The sequence below is a fragment of the Notolepis coatsorum genome, assembly GCF_963971535.1.
Source record: "Notolepis coatsorum genome assembly, chromosome: 6".
In the NCBI taxonomy this organism is placed as follows: domain Eukaryota; kingdom Metazoa; phylum Chordata; class Actinopteri; order Aulopiformes; family Paralepididae; genus Notolepis; species Notolepis coatsorum.
The window spans coordinates 38,606,298-38,625,376 of record NC_140170.1 but is presented as its reverse complement, the minus strand read 5'-3'; the positions used below and the strand labels follow the sequence as shown (position 1 = coordinate 38,625,376).

Sequence of the window (19,079 nt, the reverse complement as noted above, 5' to 3'; positions counted from 1 at the left end):
ACATATGCTCTCCGGCGGAGCTCGTGTATACTCGGGTAGGCTCGCGTGATGCAATATGATTTCAGATCGCAAAAAAAAAAAAAAAATCAGAGAAATCTCGTGAGTGGCTTTCAACCACGTAAAAATAAACCCGAGATATCTCGTGTGTGGCAGTTAAAGTGTTAACACATTGACGACCAGCATGTAGCGCCGATTTATAGGCCAGAGGACAGAGGTTTGTTTACAAAAAAAAACGATGTACTTTCTAACCGCTATATATATAATTTATAGTATTGCTATCTGTCCATTCTCATTGTCACTTGAGTGCATAAACCGTGCCTTCATAATGGCTTAAAGAAAATAAAAATCCATCGGTTGGTTGTCATTTTATAGCGCCGTGAATATACATATACATAATAATTACGATACACTACAATACATACAAATGCCCTTGCTAGCTCTTCTGCACCCTTCCTTTCTCCTTCCCCCCCATCCCCCCCTCAGGACCCCCCTTGGACAGTAACCACCATTTCGTTTAACACCAAGGATTACAAATTAAAATGCTGTGCTTTATCTTCTCCACCATATCTGACCAAATTGCTATGTTGGCTTCATTGACACCTAGAATTTGTGTGGTAGATATCTCTAAATAAATCAGATCTAGATAGGTAAGAATCCATACCTTCAGGCACATTTTATCCGGTTGAATCCAGCGTGATGCTATTAACTTTTTGGCAGCCGTAAGACCGGACAAGATTAGCCTCTTAACATGTACTGAGTGTGATAACTGAGAGACATCATTCAGCAACAATACCGAAGGCAGTACAGGTATGGTCAGAAACAAAAGTTCTGATAATTGTGTGGTTACTTCTTCCCAGAATATCTTAACAGGGGGACATTCCCAATACATTTGCATAAATGTACCGATCTCACCCTTTAAACACAATGAGCATCGAGAGTCCTGTTTAAGCCCAATAAGGTACAATCGTCTAGGAGTCAAGTAAGTCCTATGAATAAAATTAAGATTAATCTGTTGATGATCCGGGTTGTGTGACGACAGCCGAACGTTTGCCCAGACTTCATACCAATCAAAATCCACTTCCAAGTCTGGTGTATATCCTTCCTCCAAACTGAGTCTAGGGGAAGGACTTCATACGAAGACGTAAGTAAGTGACGATAAAAGTCAGAGACGAAGCCTCTCGATGTCTCCTTTTCATAAAAGAATTTGTGATATCTGTGGTGCACAAGTGGACTCTTTAAAGGAACTCCATGAGCATTCAAAGCAGCTCTTAATTGTAGATAGAAATAATAAGTAGAGCAGGTGAGGTTAAATTTGTTATGTATATCTCGATAGCTACAGAAACCCTGTTTGTTGAAAATATCTGTCCCATATATTGCATGTTGGCTATAACCTGCATTCTTTCAAATGTATAATTATAAAACAGATATGTAACAAATAAGAAATACAAATTCCACAGAAGGCATTAAATAATTATTATTTTCAATCATTTCAGGTTAATTGCATAATTGTGTTTGAATATCTGAGTAATTAAAGTAATTATACATTTGTCCAAAATAGCTGGTTCAGATATGGTTAATCCAGCTGCCCTGTGATCAGATTAATCCATATTATTTATTTTCCGCGTTATTTCTTATCGTACAAATATTGTCATATTTATTTTAATTATGATTAAGTAATTAATTCCAAGGAGGCCTGTAGGGTTGACATGAAGGAATCACTATGATTCCTCCCAAATAAAGCCATTAACACCTTCCGGGAAGTGACCTGGCCTTGCCGTCCATTAACCTCATGTAAACGTAGTTTGAAGAGCTAAACCTATATTTTATATTATAGCTATGGGTCTAATAACGCCGTCGATTGTCAGTGAGTTGCTTCCAGTCAACTTGCAAAAAACTGATTATTTTTTCATCCGTACATTTCCGTTTTATACCGTTTTGAATATGAATATAGTTTGGGTGCTTCTGAGTAATTCCAGGAAAAAGACTGCACCCTACGGCACACAGCCACACACATAAAACACAGATAGCTTCAATCACGGTAGAAAGAAATATCAGATCAACGCAATCTTTTATATATAGAGTCCTTACCTGGTATCTGATGTAATGCAAAAAAAATTATCCAATTATCTGATCCCATTCCAGTTATCCACAGCGATCCTGTCTCCGAAATTGTTGGGCATTGCACATGAACGGGCGGGCGGGGTCAGTTGTCCAAACCATCCCTACAAGCGTGTTTTTTGCCGGAGTGTTTAGGACCCGTCCCCACGCCGCAGCTCAGTAGAGAAAATAAATGACCCCGTTTCTAATGGAGTGCAATAATGGCCGAAGGCGTTAGAGGGCGGTATAAGACCGTCTGCCAGCTCAGACACACTCAGAACAGTATGCACAAGGTGCCCCGCTGAATTATGAATGGCAATAGCGATTAAAAGAAATACCGTGAGAAAAACAGTTCTACGTTTCCGGCACTCAACCGTCGGGCAAAAGAAACGTAGTTCTACGTTAACGGCACGTTTGAACTGCAACCTCTGTATGAAAAGTGCTATACAAATAAAAGTTATTATAATGTGTTAACACTTTGAGAGCCACTCACGGCTATTCTCGTGTTTACGATAGTTACGTTGAAAGCCACTCACGAGATTTCTCGGAATTATTATTATTCTTTTTTTTTAGCGATCTGAAATCATATTGCATCACGCGAGCCTACCCTAGCCTACCCAAGGGCCGCCGGTGATCAGATGTGAAAAAAGCGCCCCCTATCGTCTCCCAGATGGTAAATCACCCTTTTGGAATGGACTCAATGAAAATGGATGGGGGGGAAAAAAATATTCCAGTCCACATTTTCCAGTCCACTGATGCAGCCGGGGTTACCAGAGTTCATTATGGATCCTCTGAGCCCCGCTGATCATGAGTTCTACTGTATACACGTTAGATCTATACACTTATCGATTTTTTTCTAATGGTGATCAGGAATTGGAATATACCATTTGGATACCATCTGATGTCAGGTAAGGAATCTATGTTATCAGTGTTAGGATAATCAGACTCGTTTTCGAGGAGATATACGCTTTTTTGTGATATGTGCTCTATCGGTTTCACTGTAAAATCCATGAGGAAATGAAAGCGGCTATTATCAGCGCGCGGCTCGAACGTGCGTGCGTGCACATATACTATTGATCATCTAACGGTTTTTTGAAAACGATTCCTAAATAGGCTGACAAATATCAACGTTCTGGAATATTCCAGTAAAAGGCGATTATCACAGAATGGGCTGTTTTTCACCTGAAAACGGGTGCTTTTCAAAATGCTCTCAAACGGAAATGAAGCGATAAAAAACCAATCTGCCTTGACAACACTGACTGGAAAATGATTCTTTGATAAGCGACGGGCAGATTAGACACATAGCCATAATTTAAAACATAGATTAGGCGATATTAACGTTAACATTGGTGCCGATGGTGGCATTCAAGCACTAAGTCGTGCTCCCCCTGGTGGCACTGAAAGTGTTAAGAACATGGAGAACACATTCTGTCAAGTTAATAACATTTTCAAACAATCATTCAATCATAAGTGTGCTCCTCAGCACTCTTAACACATTAATTGCCAAAATTGGCCGCCATGCGTTGAGTGCCAAAGATCGTTATTTCTTTTATTCGCTATTGGCATTCATAATTCATCCAGGAAGCCTCCGGGAGCCAGCTGGACCCTGTCTGATATTGCAACGCCTCAATACCGCCGCCTGGTGGATTTCGGGCGAGTTACACTCCACTCTAAACCGGAAGTGGCGCTCTGTGCATCTGGGAAAAATCTCCGCCAGAGATATCTTGTAACGTGGATCAAGATACACACTCGAGTGGGATCGCTTTCGAGACGCAAGAATCAATATGCTTTCGGCGTTTATTGCGTGATACAAACAGAAAATGGATCTAGCAGATCGACGTCAAATAATTTAATTTTTTTTTCTCCAGAGGCATCGGCCAGAGGTAAGAGGAATCTAACGTTATTTCCAGCTTGATTGTTTATTAATTTCATTGCAATCTGTCCGATCAACATATGATGTCTTACTAAAGAAAGCCGTTAGTGACAATCAAGGAATCATAAACTACCCCCCCCCCCCCCTTCCTTCACGCATGATGGAGCGATAATGTATAGCGATCATATTCATTAGACATTTTTAATATAGTGTGTATAGGGACAAAACGCCAATCGATAATGTATAATACACGTTGGGCCTATAGCGCGCATTCTAGGAATTACTGCTTAAAAACACTAATATTCTTGACGGTACTAACACAACAATGTATGAATGGAAAAATATAAAGTTCCCACATCCGGAACGATAGATACCCGATGTTGAATGGGCCATAGTAATGTCGATATAGCTATAATATAAAAAAAAGTTATAGCCCTCCAAAAAAGGTGAGCCACTCCATAGGCTTACAGCACTGGCAGAGAGTGGGAAAGATGGGCATACTGCATGGCACCCAAAGTGTTAAAGGGGACATGCATTATAAATGGCTTTTTTCAGTGTCTAGCATTATTTTATAGTAATAGGGGTTAGTACCATATTGGCGGATTGCTCTCATTCAGTTGAGACAATTTCCTCCTCCATTTAATTAGGTCATTCTGATTTGACTCGCTAGGTGACATAACTTGGCGCTGGTCGAGCTGATTGTGATCTGATTGGCTCTGTGGTTGGAGCCAATGCCCGCCCACAATCTACCTAGGCAGCCCACACAGCGATAGCAGAGCGGAAATCTTCACTTCCTCAAACAGAGCGAGGCAGAAAGTGTAACCGTTCATACACAGTCATACCGGTGGTGGTAAGCTACAATTGCAGCCAGAGCTGCCCTGAGGCAGACTCACGGAAGCGTGGCGAATAATCATCGCCTACGGCCCCTCCGACCACCACCAACATTCATTCACATGCATACACATTCATACGAGGCAAGTAGGACACAACGGCAGTGGGATGGACATGGGCTTGAGCGGGATTCGAACCACCAACCATTCGATCATTGGATTTACACAGTGCTCCGTGCCTCCGTCTCTCCCTCGCAGTCGAGCACCAGCATATCACTGTAATATCTTCACGCGCACGCCCGTATTCCGATCCGTACAATAATTATCACAGGGGTATATATTGTCATTTGAAACAAGTTACCAATGCATTGTCCCGTGGGATTATGCCCCCCGCTGCGAAATTAATTAGTATCGCCCTCAGGGCGCGTTCACACCTACTCTGTTTGGTCTAAGTGGACCATGGTCCCTTTAGATCGATAGTCCGTTTGGTTTGTACAGGTATGAACGCAAACCGAACTATAATGAGGACCAAACAACCGAACCATGGTCCTCTTGAAAAGTTGGTACTCGGTTCGTTTCAAAGTGGACCATGGTTCGTTTGCTGTTGGTGTGAACGCAAATCGAACTTTATATAGGACCTAATCTAGAGCAAATGAGTGACAGGTGCCTAGTGACGGCTGGCGCGCGACCCAACTACAGGCGCCAAGTGACAAGCAGTCGCGCGACCCAACTCTACCCCAAAGAGCGCGCTGGCGCAACTCCTAATAACGTCATCCTCACATTAGCAGCCTACACAGACCTGTCTGTATCTCACAGCGGCAAAAATAAAGAAATAAGAAAGACAGCAATGAGTCGAGGATCAACGTGGGGGAACGACGAGGTGAAGGCTCTTCTAGACATTTGGGCAGAAGATGCCATTTCTAAATTATTAGTAGAAACGCATAAGAATACTGAGGTGTTTAAATTATTCAGTGAGAAGCTGAAAGAGAGAGGGGTCGATCGGTCTGGAGAACAATGCCGATTGAAAGTAAAAAAACTTCGGCAGTTACCTGAAAGTGCGCGATCTCCTACGGAAGTCTGGTAGCTCCGGGGATGAAAAAGATAGATGCCCTTGGTACGACGAGCTTGATGGTATCCTGAGTACCAGACCAACGAGCAACCCCACAAATGTGATTGAATCATATGCCCCACCACCGACTCCCACACCAACAGAGGAGGATGACACCAGCGACGTAGAGTCAGGTAAACAGTGGTTTTATTATGGTTATTAAAAGTGGAGAGGAGAGGAATAAAGAAAAAACAGTTATGTTGATGCTATCAAGTGTCCTGTGATTTTACTTTACTATAGTGTAAAGGTATAGGCAGACTATTCCTTGGTTACACATGTATACCTATTAGGTATTGATATGGCTATACATGAATGAATTGGCTAGCAGTATGCCCCGGTAAATGTCAAAATCCCCTCCCCCAGCCCACCCAGTATCATATGTCTTGTATGTCATACATATATTGATGATTTGAAAATGGAGGACCCTTATGTAAACAAGACGAAAGTATTTTTCTGGTCTTCATCCTCTTAGCAGTTGTGTGTATTGAGCTGTACTGTACCCATTCTGCAATCTGTTAAATAAAGTTTTCAATCAATCCTACATTAAATTAGCTGATTACATTAGTATAGGCCTACTCACTTGTTTTAATTCAGTTTGACAACAGTGCAATGATACATTTTGCCCTTCATCAACAGGGAACACTTCATTGTTGTCCAGTGACATGGATTCCAACAGGTCTGCTGAGGTTGAGAGCAGTCACACCTGGGCTGCACCACGGTCTGCTGAGGTTGAGAGCAGTCAAACCTGGGCTGCACCACGGTCTGCTGAGGTTGAGAGCAGTCAAACCTGGGCTGCACCACGGTCTGCTGAGGTTGAGAGCAGTCAAACCTGGGCTGCACCACGGTCTGCTGAGGTTGAGAGCAGTCAAACCTGGGCTGCACCACGGTCTGCTGAGGTTGAGAGCAGTCAAACCTGGGCTATACCTGGTGCCCAATGCCGCAAAAGAAAGGGAAAATCAGATCGGGGTGATGGGCTTCAAGAATATCTGGTCGAATTAAAGAGGCAGCGGGAAGAAAATGTTGTTGCCGATAAAAAACGCAAAGAGCAGGATTTTATGAGTGCTTTGAATCCGGCCCAACCACAGCACCCACCTGCCCCCCACTGGAGTCCTATAGATCCAAGGATGCCCCCAAGTACCTGGCCCATGACCAACCCACCATCATCTATTAGCCAGCCACTCATCCAACATGCCCCACACACTAGCCACCCACTCATCCAACATGCCCCACACACTAGCCACCCACTCATCCAACCTGCCCCACACATGAGCCAGCACCCCCTGTTCCCTGAGGGTGACGATGGAAGTCCAGGTCCTTCATGATCATACCATAACATGTAGGCGTGTAGCACTAACGTGTAGGGTAGTTTGTTTTCAAGTTTGTTTTGTTTAATTGCATACAATATATTTTATATAGTCTTTTGCATACAATGTCCTTTCTATTATACAAACATGTGTCTTTATTTTGCAATATTTCACCTTTTTTTATAATGACCCTTGTTCAAGTGTAACGGTTATGTCATACATGTTGTGTAAAGAAAAAATTCCATTTCCATTTTGCATTTTTGCAACTGTGTACTTTATTTTTGTAAATGTTTGCTTGTGTGGTGGACCGTTGATGTCCTGCACAGTTCTTTATAAATAAAGTAACATATAATATAAAGTAATGTGTCACCAATGTTAACACAACATGTCACTAATGTTAACACAACTGTCACCAATGTTAACACAACATGTAACATTAGTAACACAACATGTATTTACAATCACAACTATTGTAACGCAGAAGTGCAGTGGTCTATAGCCTCTGATGGTCTGCTGCAACCAGCTTGATCAGCCAATCATGGAAGGGAATCTCTTTGGGGCCCAGGCCTGGGTGTAGTACATCCCCTGGATTTACAGCTCTGGCGCCTCTGACTGACAGAGCATCTGAAACTAACTAACTAACCTATTCAGCAAGTCACTGGTATGCATTCAAAGATAAATCAGAAAGCTATAGCCCACAGTATTATGTTTGCAAGTTTGCTAGCTTGCTAACACATAGCTACCATTAGCTTGCTAACAGCTAACTTGCCCCATTGTAATTTTAGTTCAAAACTATTTTATTACACTTAAAGTAGAAAAACAAAGGTAATCTGTAAAATAATAGTGAATTTACATATCTACAGTACAATTTGATTGCTGCATAACAAAGGTGGCTAAGATCTACAGCGTTCCCAAATAGGCACACAGTGCATCCCTGATGTCACGACTCCGGTTCGCTTGATTGTGATTGTCTGGCTCACCCGCTCCATCCTCTTCATCTGCAGGATCTTCAGCTACAAAAGGTTCACGGTGGATTTCACAATAGTTGTGAAGAACACAACATGCTGAGATAATGTCAGGGACATGAGAAATGTGTGCGTCACATCTCTTAAGAAGGCATCTCCATCTGCCTTTTAGGCGGCCAAAAGCTCTCTCCACCGTCATCCTTGCTTGACTGAGCCGATAATTAAAGTTAGCTTCCTCAGGTGTTACACCTCTCCCTTCTTGGTATGCCTTCATGAGCCATGGCAGTAGTGGATAAGCCGCATCGCCAAGAATGACCAGAGGCACATCCACTCCTTCGAACATCTCAGTCCATTCTGGCAACAGTGTTCCACTTTGGCCCCGTTGATAAAAAGAGGAGTTGGCAAAAACTCTGGCATCATGTACTTTACCTGGCCAGCCCACATTGATATCCCAAAATTTCATTTTGTGGTCTACCACAGCTTGTAAAATCACTGAATAGAACCCTTTCCTGTTGTGATAATCAGCAGGGTCATCAGTTGGAGCCAGAATTCCTATGTGTGTCCCATCTATTGCCCCAGCCACCTGTGGGAACCTCCATCTATCGCGGTAGCCCTGCGCTATCACCCTAAACTCAGCAGCAGATGGCGTTTTAATATATTCTGCTTTCATTACGTTGTTTATGGCTGCCACAACCTGTTGCGTAATCACACAGGCAGTGGACCGGCCTACACCAAATAAGTGGGAGATGGACCTAAATTCTAAGTTCGTTGCTAACCTCCATAAGCATATTGCTACCCTAAATTCCACAGGGACAGGGCGTCTGAATCGGGTGTTCTGGTGGATCAGGCGGGGCCGCAGGATGTCACACAGGTGCAAATATGTGCCTCTTTTCATCCTGAAATTGGCTAACCAGTCTGTCAGTCCAGGAGTCACTCAGGTGTCGCCACCAACCTAAGGGTCGTGGGTAGATCCACATGCTCCTGTAGAGACATAGAATTTGCACATACACACATTTCTGATTAATTAATTTATTAATAGTAGACCTCTGTGAATCACTTCATGATATATAACGTCATGGTGCCCAAGTGCGTCCACCTTTTTATAGGATTCTATCACATTTGCATAACAATAGCGAATATTACGTACCTTGCGGCGTTTTCATTGGAGTTTTTTACAAAACAACGCTGTTTTATTTGTCCTATATATGCGGATATCATTTAAAAACTTTAATTTTACCATTTTAGTTCCCTTTAGACAACAAACATAATGCTAATGATGCACTTTAATTATGATAATTAGGTGGCCATTCACGGTCACTGTACTGAGGTGACGTGAGGGCGCATTCATAGTTTAACGCTCCTGTGTTCAGATCGCATTTTCATCAACTTTTACCGACCTGCTGACCTGTGAAAAAAGGTCTTGGAAAATGGAGTTCTTTTGTTTGAACCTGTTTTCATCCTTTAAAATCAATGCTGCCATCTACTGTTAACTGGAAGGTAGTGTATAAAGCGTTTGTCTACCATCTCATCTCAGGAGCAAACAACATCCCCATTTTATTTGTCTAACAAACAAAATATTAATCACAATCACTTGTCACATTAACATTTGTGAGTACATGTGTTTTCAACAAAAATATGACAAATTTAACACAACAGCCAGCACTTCATAAAATTTTATAAATATATAAAAAATATAATAAACATAACTTAGAACAATAACTATTTACAGCACACCATACATATTTATACATTTTTTCATTCGCTCACTCATTCATCCAAACACCAGTAACACCAGAAACTAGCATCTTCATCCTCCTCCTCCCACTGAACACAGATGGTGTGGAACCATTTGTGACAGTTGTCACACTGGACCCACGACACCAAACCCTCAGAGTCCACAGGGGGGTTCGCCTTTTTACACCGGCCACACCGCCAGATCCCCAGCTTCTGCCTCTTGGTGGTGTGACCTGCAGTTAAAAAGAAATTTATTATTATGACGCTGCTTGATTACAATATACCAAGGTCCAATAATAAGTAAGGGATAATGTATAGCTACGAGGTCATTGTCGCAAAATAATTGACCGACACGGAGTTTAAAATACCGAGGCGCAGCGCCGAGGTGTTTTAAACGTCAGTGAAGGTCAATTATTTTGCGACAATGATCGAGTATAGCTATACATTATCCCGCTTATTACATGGCTAACTTACTAACAATATACCTAATTCATCAACAAGACTAGATCAAATGAAGACGCAGTTGTTCTGTGGCTCTGTCAGCCCAAATAAAGTGATTATTATTATCGGCAGCCGGCAGGTCTCTGGTCTGATTGCATGACTGAGTGCAGCTGTGCATATGCTGAGCAGCACTGATACAGTGTTGTATTGGGCTTGATTGCGAACAGCTGCGCACAGCGGTCATTATTGTGTGTTATTACATGGCGTTTTCACATTCGCCGAAATGCTTGCTTGTGATTGGTCAATAGCCCTCTGACAGCGGTCATTATTTTTCAATAATGACCGCTGTTTTTTCAATAATGACCGCAGTGCGCAGCTGTTCGCAATCAAGCCCACTGACACACACTGTTTCAGTGCAATTAGACACTCGGTGTTCTGCTGCCGGCGATGACAGGGGGCGGAGCGACGAGCGGAGCCAGAACGCAGGCAGAACCAGTGTTGCGAGTCGATGTAAAATGAATTAGGTATATTGTTAGTAAGTTAGCCATGTAATAAGCGGGATAATGTATAGCCTACTCGGTCATTGTCGCAAAATAATTGACCTTCACTACGTTTAAAACACCTCGGCGCGGCGCCTCTGTATTTTAAACTCCGTGTCGGTCAATTATTTTGCGACAATGACCTCGTAGCCATACATTATCCCTTACATAACGGACCTCTGACACGGGCTATTGACCAATCACAAGCAAGCATTTCGGCGAATGTGAAAACGCCATGTAATAAATATGAATAACTATCTATATAGTACTTTTCACACATGGACCACAGTTCAAAGTGCCCCACAGCAATTTGTATAAAATCAGCAAATTTTTGACAAAATAAATAACAATTCATAAGTTTGCCCTGACAAACTCAAAAAACATAAGTAACATGCCGATGGGTGTCGTGGGTCTGGCGTGGGAGGAGGAGGATGTCGATGCTCCTGTTGGTCCAGGAATACAGGAGGCTGCAGACACAAAAAGGGAGCACCACTCAAAAAATTTATTTTGTTTGGTTTGGTAAATATTGCGCTATGAACAGTCTATCAGTGTACTGTGTGTGTGTGTAGGCCGTAGGGGCAGGTACAATAAGAGTTTTTCTTCCTGTTCCTTTTGGCCATGGACATTTGTAGATCGTGTTTTTTTCACAGTTGTTTGAAAAAGCTTACGGTGGGAGGGAGAGGAAGTTGGCTGGGACACCCGGTGGGACTGCGGTGGGACTGCCGGCTCTGAGAAAATGGTTAAGAAACAATAAAACATGATTATTTATTCATATAAAAATTTATACTTTTTTGCTAACTGAGAATGTTGTCTCCCAAATAACTGTTAAAAGAAAACAAATAAATAAATACCATCCATTATGGCTGTTGGGGAGGAAGAGGTGGAGGGGTGGTGATCTTCCCCTCTCAAAGCAGGCAGGCGAGTGCTGGTGTGGAGGCTAGAGGCGGGCAGCAGACTGTGGGAGGCAGAAGAGGGGGGCATGGAGGCTGAGGCTGAGGGACCGGCGATGGCAAGACCGGAGCTGGTGGTGGGAGCGGCCCCGGGGGACACTCCTCTTCTGCGGCTGGGGAGAGAGCCACCACGCGGGGTACGGGAGGAGGTTGTGGGAGTCCTTGAAGTTTCAGCCCGCTGCCGCTGTCGGTCTGCCCTGGCCAGAGCTCCTGCCTCGGCGCGGTCCTCTGTCTCATCGATGGCATCCGTCATCTCCTGGGCGGTGAGCAGGCGGGCCTTGGTGGTGTTCCTCCTGACCTTTCCAGATCTTCGGGTGAACTCTATCTGGGCCAGGAATTGTCCCAGGTCCGCTGTGATCCTCCCTGCTGTTACAAGGGGGTGGTTGAGGTAGGGGTTGGGGGGTGAGTCCTGGGCTGGGAGGGGGGCTAGGAGCACGGGGGCTGGGTGGGGGGCTGGGAGGGGGGCTAGGAGCACAGGGGCTGGGTGGGGGGCTGGGCTGGGGGGTAACAGCAGGGTTGGCACCAGGAGATGCAGGGGGAGGGGCAGACGGCATGACCCTCGACCAATCAATAGCCGCAGGGTCCAGAGGGTAGAGGCCACACCTCCTGAAGCCAGCCACCACCACCCTCCGATCTTTCTGCCTCTGGTAGGTGTCTCTGAACACCCTTGAAAACTCCTTTTTAGAAATCATGAAGGAGTGGCTAACTGCCGACAGATCTCCCACAAGCCCGGAGAAATCTGCCTTCAAGGGTGCAAAGAAACTCACATCCAGAGGCTGAAGGATGCGAGAGGTGTGTGGCGGTAGGCACAGGAGAATGACCCTCTCCCTCTGTGCCGTCCGGACCAGCTCTGGATCCAGGTGGGACTGGTGACCGTCCATCACAAGCAGCAGCGGGCGCTCCTCCGTGGCATACTTCAAGAAGTGGTCGGTGAACCACTTCCTAAAAACAGGGTATCTGCAGGTTTAGCCCAGTCAGATTTAAGGCTTTTTAAGACTTTTTAATGCCACTCAGAATTAAATTTAATACCAATTTCACGATAACAAAATGGCAAAAATCATGGGTACTCTCAGTACTCATTCAAGGGTACTACGACTATGCCTGCACCTCATGGTACCAAAGCACCTCAAAGGCACTAAAAACAAGATTACAAACATCACAAAACAAACTGGTCAGACTACTGCTTAACCTCACTCCTAAAACCCACTTTACCCCTGCCCACATTCAAAACCGCTCTTAAAGAGCACCTACGGGAGACTGCAATTCGAAACTGGCCACCGTAAATGTCCAACCCCCCCCCCCCTAATGTACAGTCTCATCCCCATCATATATATATAATATTTTCTGTCAGGATCTCTGGGTAACAGTACTGTATATTATTTGCATATCGTATGTCACAAATGTAACAGTACTACAGTATAACCTGTATGTCATGTATGTCCCTATGCCATAAATGTCATGATGTCATGTATGTTTTGACTGTATTTATTTCTGTATATTTTATTTCATTTTTATTCTATTTTACTCTACTCTTATCCTAGGCAACTTGATTGATTTGTGTTATTATTCTAATTCGTGACCTGTCCTGTCTAAATGTTTAAATGTTGAGCGATTTGCAGTGTCAAATTTCCCACGGGATAATAAAAGTATTTCTATTCTATCTATTCTATGTTGTGTATGTCAATATGAATTGAAAATGGGGGACCCTGATGTAAACAAGACAAACGTCTTTCTCTGGTCTGCATCCCCTTATTATTGTGTGTATTGAGCTGTACTGTATTGTACACATTCTGCAATCTGTTAAATAAAGTTTTCATTCATCCAGTTGTTTTGTTTTTGTGGTTTGGTTGAATGAATACTTTATTTAACAGATTTCAGAATGGGTACAATACAGTACAGCTCAATACACACAATAATAAGGGGATGCAGACCAGAGAAAGACGTTTGTCTTGTTTACATCAGGGTCCCTCATTTTCAATTCATAGTGACATTTATGACATGCACAACATACATGACATCATGACATTTATGGCATAGGGACATACATGTATATATTACTGTTACATTTGTGACATATATGATATGCAAATATACAGTACTGTTACCCATAGATCCTAACATAAAACGTATCCTAACGTAAAAAATAACATAGGGTGGGGTGAAGCTCTCACTCTCATCAACACAAACGTGTCCTTGCCCTTGTTTACATCCGTGAAGAGATTTTTTGGATGCAAGAAGCCAATCCAAACCTGGCTATGTAGGACGTTTTATCTTTTCCACACGTGAATGTTTTAGCGACTTCAGAGTCAGGGAACATCGCTTGAAACACCTCTCCTAGTCCCTCATTTCCATTGTAGGACTGATGCTTTGCGACCGTATTTAGAACCCACAGTACCTCAGCTTCAAGGGTTGGCGTGGAGCCGAACGTTACCCGGACAGGTGCAGATGTAATTGGTGGTAGACCTACCTGTCCCTCAGCAGTTGATGTGGACGGCGTCGAAAAGAAATTTGATATTGAAGTTGTCTGGAGGCGGGTTTTTGTAGAGGTAACATGCTTAGCGCTGTGCATGTGTGACTCGACTGCTTTTATTCCCATCGTTCCCAGTTTAAAATCCTTTTTGCAGAGTTTGCAGCGGGCCTCGTACATGTCTTTCACTGGGACCAACCACGGTGCAAACAAGAGGGTTTTCGAGCCAGTTCTCATTAAATTTGCACTTTCCTATGTTAAATTAACGAGTGCAAATAAATACAAATCAATTAAACTAAACTAAACTAAACGTCAGCGTTATCGCTACGGCTTGAATAACGTGTTACCTATGCTCCGGTGTTCTGAAATAGCTCCCGACGGCGACACACATTAAGGACCACATTAAGGTTCCGCCCCACTGCGTACCGTTTGCGTGAAAGAAAAAAAAAAAGCCTGATTTATCTCCCGTTAATAGTTTCCCCCCAGATTTCACAATGAAACATAAGATGACATGGCATGTTTTTAAGACCTCCGGAAGTCGGATTTAAGACATTTTAAGACAAATTAAGGCCTTAATAGTTGATAGTTGAATTTAAGACTTTTTAAGACTTTTTAAGGTCCCGCGGACACCCTGTAAAAAGCTCTGAGTCAATGTACCCCGCTGGCGACTTCCCGTAGAGGGCATTGGGGACTCCCTCCCTATTGTAGGGCCCTCCTGGGTAGCCCCCCTTATAAATAATAAAAGGGGGGACGTCCTCCCCAGCCGCGTTGAGGCAGGCCAGGACCGTGATGTGTTCCCTGGTTCCCTGGGCCTGCCTGTAGGCGTGCTTCGTCCCACGGGGCACAACGACCTTCCTCCGGTTGGAGTCCATCTGAAACCCCGTCTCGTCACAGTTGTAAATATGACGGGGTTTCTCCCTCAGCCCGTGCTCCTCCATGGTGCTGGTGAGGAGCTTGAAGTATTCTTCTATGGCCCCCCTCTTGGCGCAGGCTGCCCTCCCACGGTCAATGGTGTCCGGGATCCGGATCGTGAGGCGATGGTGTTGCCTCTCCCTAAAATTGATCCACCACCCCTGGCCAAGGGATGTTTTTAGGTTCCCTGGGTGACGGAGGTTATAGATGGCCAGGGCGTGGGCCAGGACCTGCGACCTCGTCAGCGGAAACCCATAACTGGCAGAGTACAAGCAGTACTCCACCAGGGAACTTTCATCTTCAGGGGTAAGATAGGTGCTCCGGCCGATGTTGCAGGCCAGAGACACCTTTCCGCTGAGTCGGTCGATCAGGCTGGACTTAGGGACCTCGAACAACGTGGCTGCCCGCCTCGCACTCCACCTGCCTGCTCTGACCTCTGCAATGGCCTGATCCATGGCCTCCTGGGTCCACAGACGCACCTTCCTCTCCCTCTTCCGCATTTGCCGGATATTAGGCATGCTCTGCAAACACACACAAATATTTTAAACAAGAAAGTAAAATAATATGAACTTTATTATTATTGTACGACTGACTAGTTTATTTTATTTGATTTATTTAGCACATTATTTAAAAAAAACAGTGCTAGGAGGGAACTTATGTGAGTGATTTATGATGAAATTAAATTAGATTTGAATTGTTTTTTTGAATATGGATAAGGAGGTTGTTGACCTCAATGATGAATTTAGTTTATTGCTATGGTTTGTTGGATATGAGTGAAATTCTGATGAAAAGATGCAGAACAATGGAAGGTATCAAGAACATCTTGCCTATTGTTAATGAACTTGAATATGAATGAGCATGAAACCAAAATGATTATGCTGAAATATTACCAGACATGCAAACACACACACACAACCTTACCTTCACCCAGTTCAGCATGGCAGCCTCACACACACACGTCCATTCACCTGTAGAGAAACAAACAAGCACACACAAACCTACCGTGTCTGCTGTGCTGTCTCTGGACTTTGTCACTGTCTATGCTTCAGATGTTTTTTTATACAGAGATTGAGAGAGAGAGAGAGAGAGAAAACCAGTTCATTATTTTCCCCGCGAAAATTATTGTTCTCCCTTCGATTATTTTCACGCAACCTCAGTTCATCACTCGTTCAGACAAACTTAGATCTCTTATTAAGATTACAAATGTACAACACATTTCGTCGGACAAAACACTTATATGCTAGCAACATAACCAAACAATCTGACTTCATCTTGGGGCGAGTGGGAGTTCATGTTTAAGGAACAGGACGCTACTTTTACTTGGAAATCAGCGTCGCCCCGAACACATTCGAACAATTATAACGTTGCAGTGGTACAAACGTTCACATCTAGTAGTCTTTAGATGACTAAATATAGATGAATACTCATGAAATTTGATATATATACTCTAAAATAAGTATGATTTCATATCACCTACCTTTCGACGTCAAAATCTGGTGGGGCTGTGAGGAAAGATCCAGAATGCCGCGCAAGATGGGGCGTGACCGAAGTTGGGTTTGGGCGTTCCCAGATAAAGAGGGTGACCGGGATTGGTTTACGTTCCGTTAGATAGATCCATGAATGGGAATTGAATTTCGTAGCAGCATACATAAATCACATTTTACAGTAGCAGGTAGGCCTACATAAACTAGATGTCAAATTAAAAAATATTATTTAAAAAGCAAGTTTTAGTCCACAAACAAATCCATAAAGTAGATTAATTATAGATAGCACCCAGCACCAGTGGAGAGAGACACAAACCAGAGGAGAGGGCATCAACAAATATCCAATTATCTGAAGTAGGCCTACACATTTGAGCCACAAGATGGCACTTGTTGTTAAACTATGCTACTAGGGAAACCACTTGTGTTGTGTGAACTCCCAACGTATTATAGATTCAACCATATGGATCCATAAGCAATAGTAGCGTAACGTACCTCACTCGTCTTCTGTGCAAAAACACAGCCACCATATCTTGGGCATCCATCAGGGTTTGCTGTCTCCTCCTTTGGTGGTCATCTCTGCGACGTCTCCTCCGAATGATGTGCAGCAACGCAACATCAATCCCACGTCTTACTTCCTCATACTCTGCCTCTAGTACTGCTTGTATTTGGCAGGCACACCATAACAGAATAATAAATGCCATAAAGGCAATCGCAAAACGGTGATGTGGCTCCATATTGTTGCTGTCAATATGGTGAATGTGAAAGAAGAAAGAAATTAATTGGCGCTCTTTCCCTCGCACTAAACCCGCGAATGTTAAAACGTCACTTGTGACAGGCATAGCAACAAGCATAGCAACCAGGCATGAGAGTGACAGCTAGACAAATCTAAACAGTCGGCGTGTGGGCGAGGTGTGTCAATACGCTGGCGGCAACTGTTTACGTGTGTGAGTGCTAGTCCAATAGATGAACGACTTGGCGACAGCATGTCCTTTGTTTACAAATTAGATTCGCACCAAACAGGGTAGTGTGAACGCAGACCAGAAGCAAACAATGTATCATTTTCACATTTGGTCGACCAGAAAGTCCGGACTATCCACGGAAAGTCCGGACTTTCAGGTGTGAACACACCCTCATTCTCTCTCTCTCTCTCTCTCTCTCTCTCTCTCTCTCTCTCTCTCTCTCTCTCTCTCTGTGCCAGTCGCAGACTGTGTGGATGACTGTCACTCAAAGTGCTTATGGGCAGAGCCAGGCCAACACAGCCTGAAATCCAAAGTGAGAAAAATGTAGCTTTTGAATACTTGATTAGAAATATAAAACAATGAATTTTTTTTTAATAAAAGCTTACAGATGTGTTCAATAGACTCACAGGAATTGTGTAAAGTTGCCCAAATAGTGCTAGGAATAGCAATGCATGTCCCCTTTAAATTCTGCTCTCAGCCACGGCCGAATCCAATCTGGGGTACATTTGGGGAATCTCTCGACCAGCCCTAATCAATGTTCCCCCTAAGGCGCGCGCACATGGCAATAGCTCCTGCGCACATCTGAAATCTGTCGCGCACAGAAACGTTTGTGTAAAATATGCATGTAGTTAAATTGACTGGCGCGTTGCACCGAATACTACGGTAACCTGTTGCATGACGTTACCAAGAGAAGCCTCGCTTTCAGTGCTTTGTGGGCGTCGCTACTGCGCCCTCACACAGACACACACAACAGAGCAGGAAGCGGACAGATCCGACCAGCATCGCTGGCTCCTCACAATGCCAACGCGAAAATGTACATTACAGATGAACTGCAGAGAAAATTCCCAATTTATCGCCCCGGTCGAGACTAATTGGAAGCGGAGTGCAACGCGTGCAAAGCTTGATCATATCTGTGTGTGTCTGTGTCTAAAAAAAGTGGTGGCGATCTCAAAGCTCACATGGACACAGAAAAACATTACAAACAAAGTGCGAGGCGAGAGTTTGATGGCAAAATTGACCGAATTGATTGAAGTATGCAGCTATACAGAGAGAGAAAGAAAATAATTGAAAACTATTTTGATGCCTCAAAATGATGTTTTGGTTTGATAAGATGCTTGTTATGATACAATCATTCTAAGGATTATGTGTGTAATAAATTAGTTTAGTACACTAATTGCAACAAATCTGAAACTGCATAGTGCACTTTTAAATTAGTATCTTTGTGAGGTTACTGTTTTATAATTTACATTACATTGAAAAGATACAAAGATATATTTTTTAAGCTGGATTTTCTAATACAGAAGAGGTATTATTTAGAACATTACTTCATATTTTTCTTGTTATTTATTTTGTCCAGTAAGACTTGAAAATATATATTATTTTGTCATAGGTTGATTTAGTTATTTTCTTGAGATT

At 43.4% G+C, this 19,079-nt stretch overlaps 1 protein-coding gene and 1 long non-coding RNA gene across 2 annotated transcripts; both read right to left on the bottom strand.

Moving 5' to 3' along the window:
• Window positions 1-10,077: 10,077 nt before the first annotated feature.
• On the bottom strand, window positions 10,078-11,877 carry LOC311231255. Its single transcript, XR_014619854.1, has 4 exons — window positions 11,743-11,877; window positions 11,560-11,619; window positions 11,287-11,358; window positions 10,078-10,144 (listed from the first exon to the last, which is right to left on the bottom strand). It is a non-coding gene; the product is annotated as an uncharacterized lncRNA (long non-coding RNA).
• Window positions 11,878-14,910: 3,033 nt separating this feature from the next.
• LOC311229445 (uncharacterized protein) lies at window positions 14,911-16,273 on the bottom strand (the record flags this gene model as incomplete). The annotated part of the gene is made up of 2 exons (XM_084315529.1): window positions 16,223-16,273; window positions 14,911-15,741 (listed from the first exon to the last, which is right to left on the bottom strand). Exon 2 carries the CDS (start codon window positions 15,736-15,738, stop codon window positions 14,911-14,913), a length of 828 nt encoding a protein of 275 aa, XP_084171655.1. The 5' UTR covers window positions 15,739-15,741; window positions 16,223-16,273.
• Between the last annotated feature and the right edge of the window lie 2,806 nt (window positions 16,274-19,079).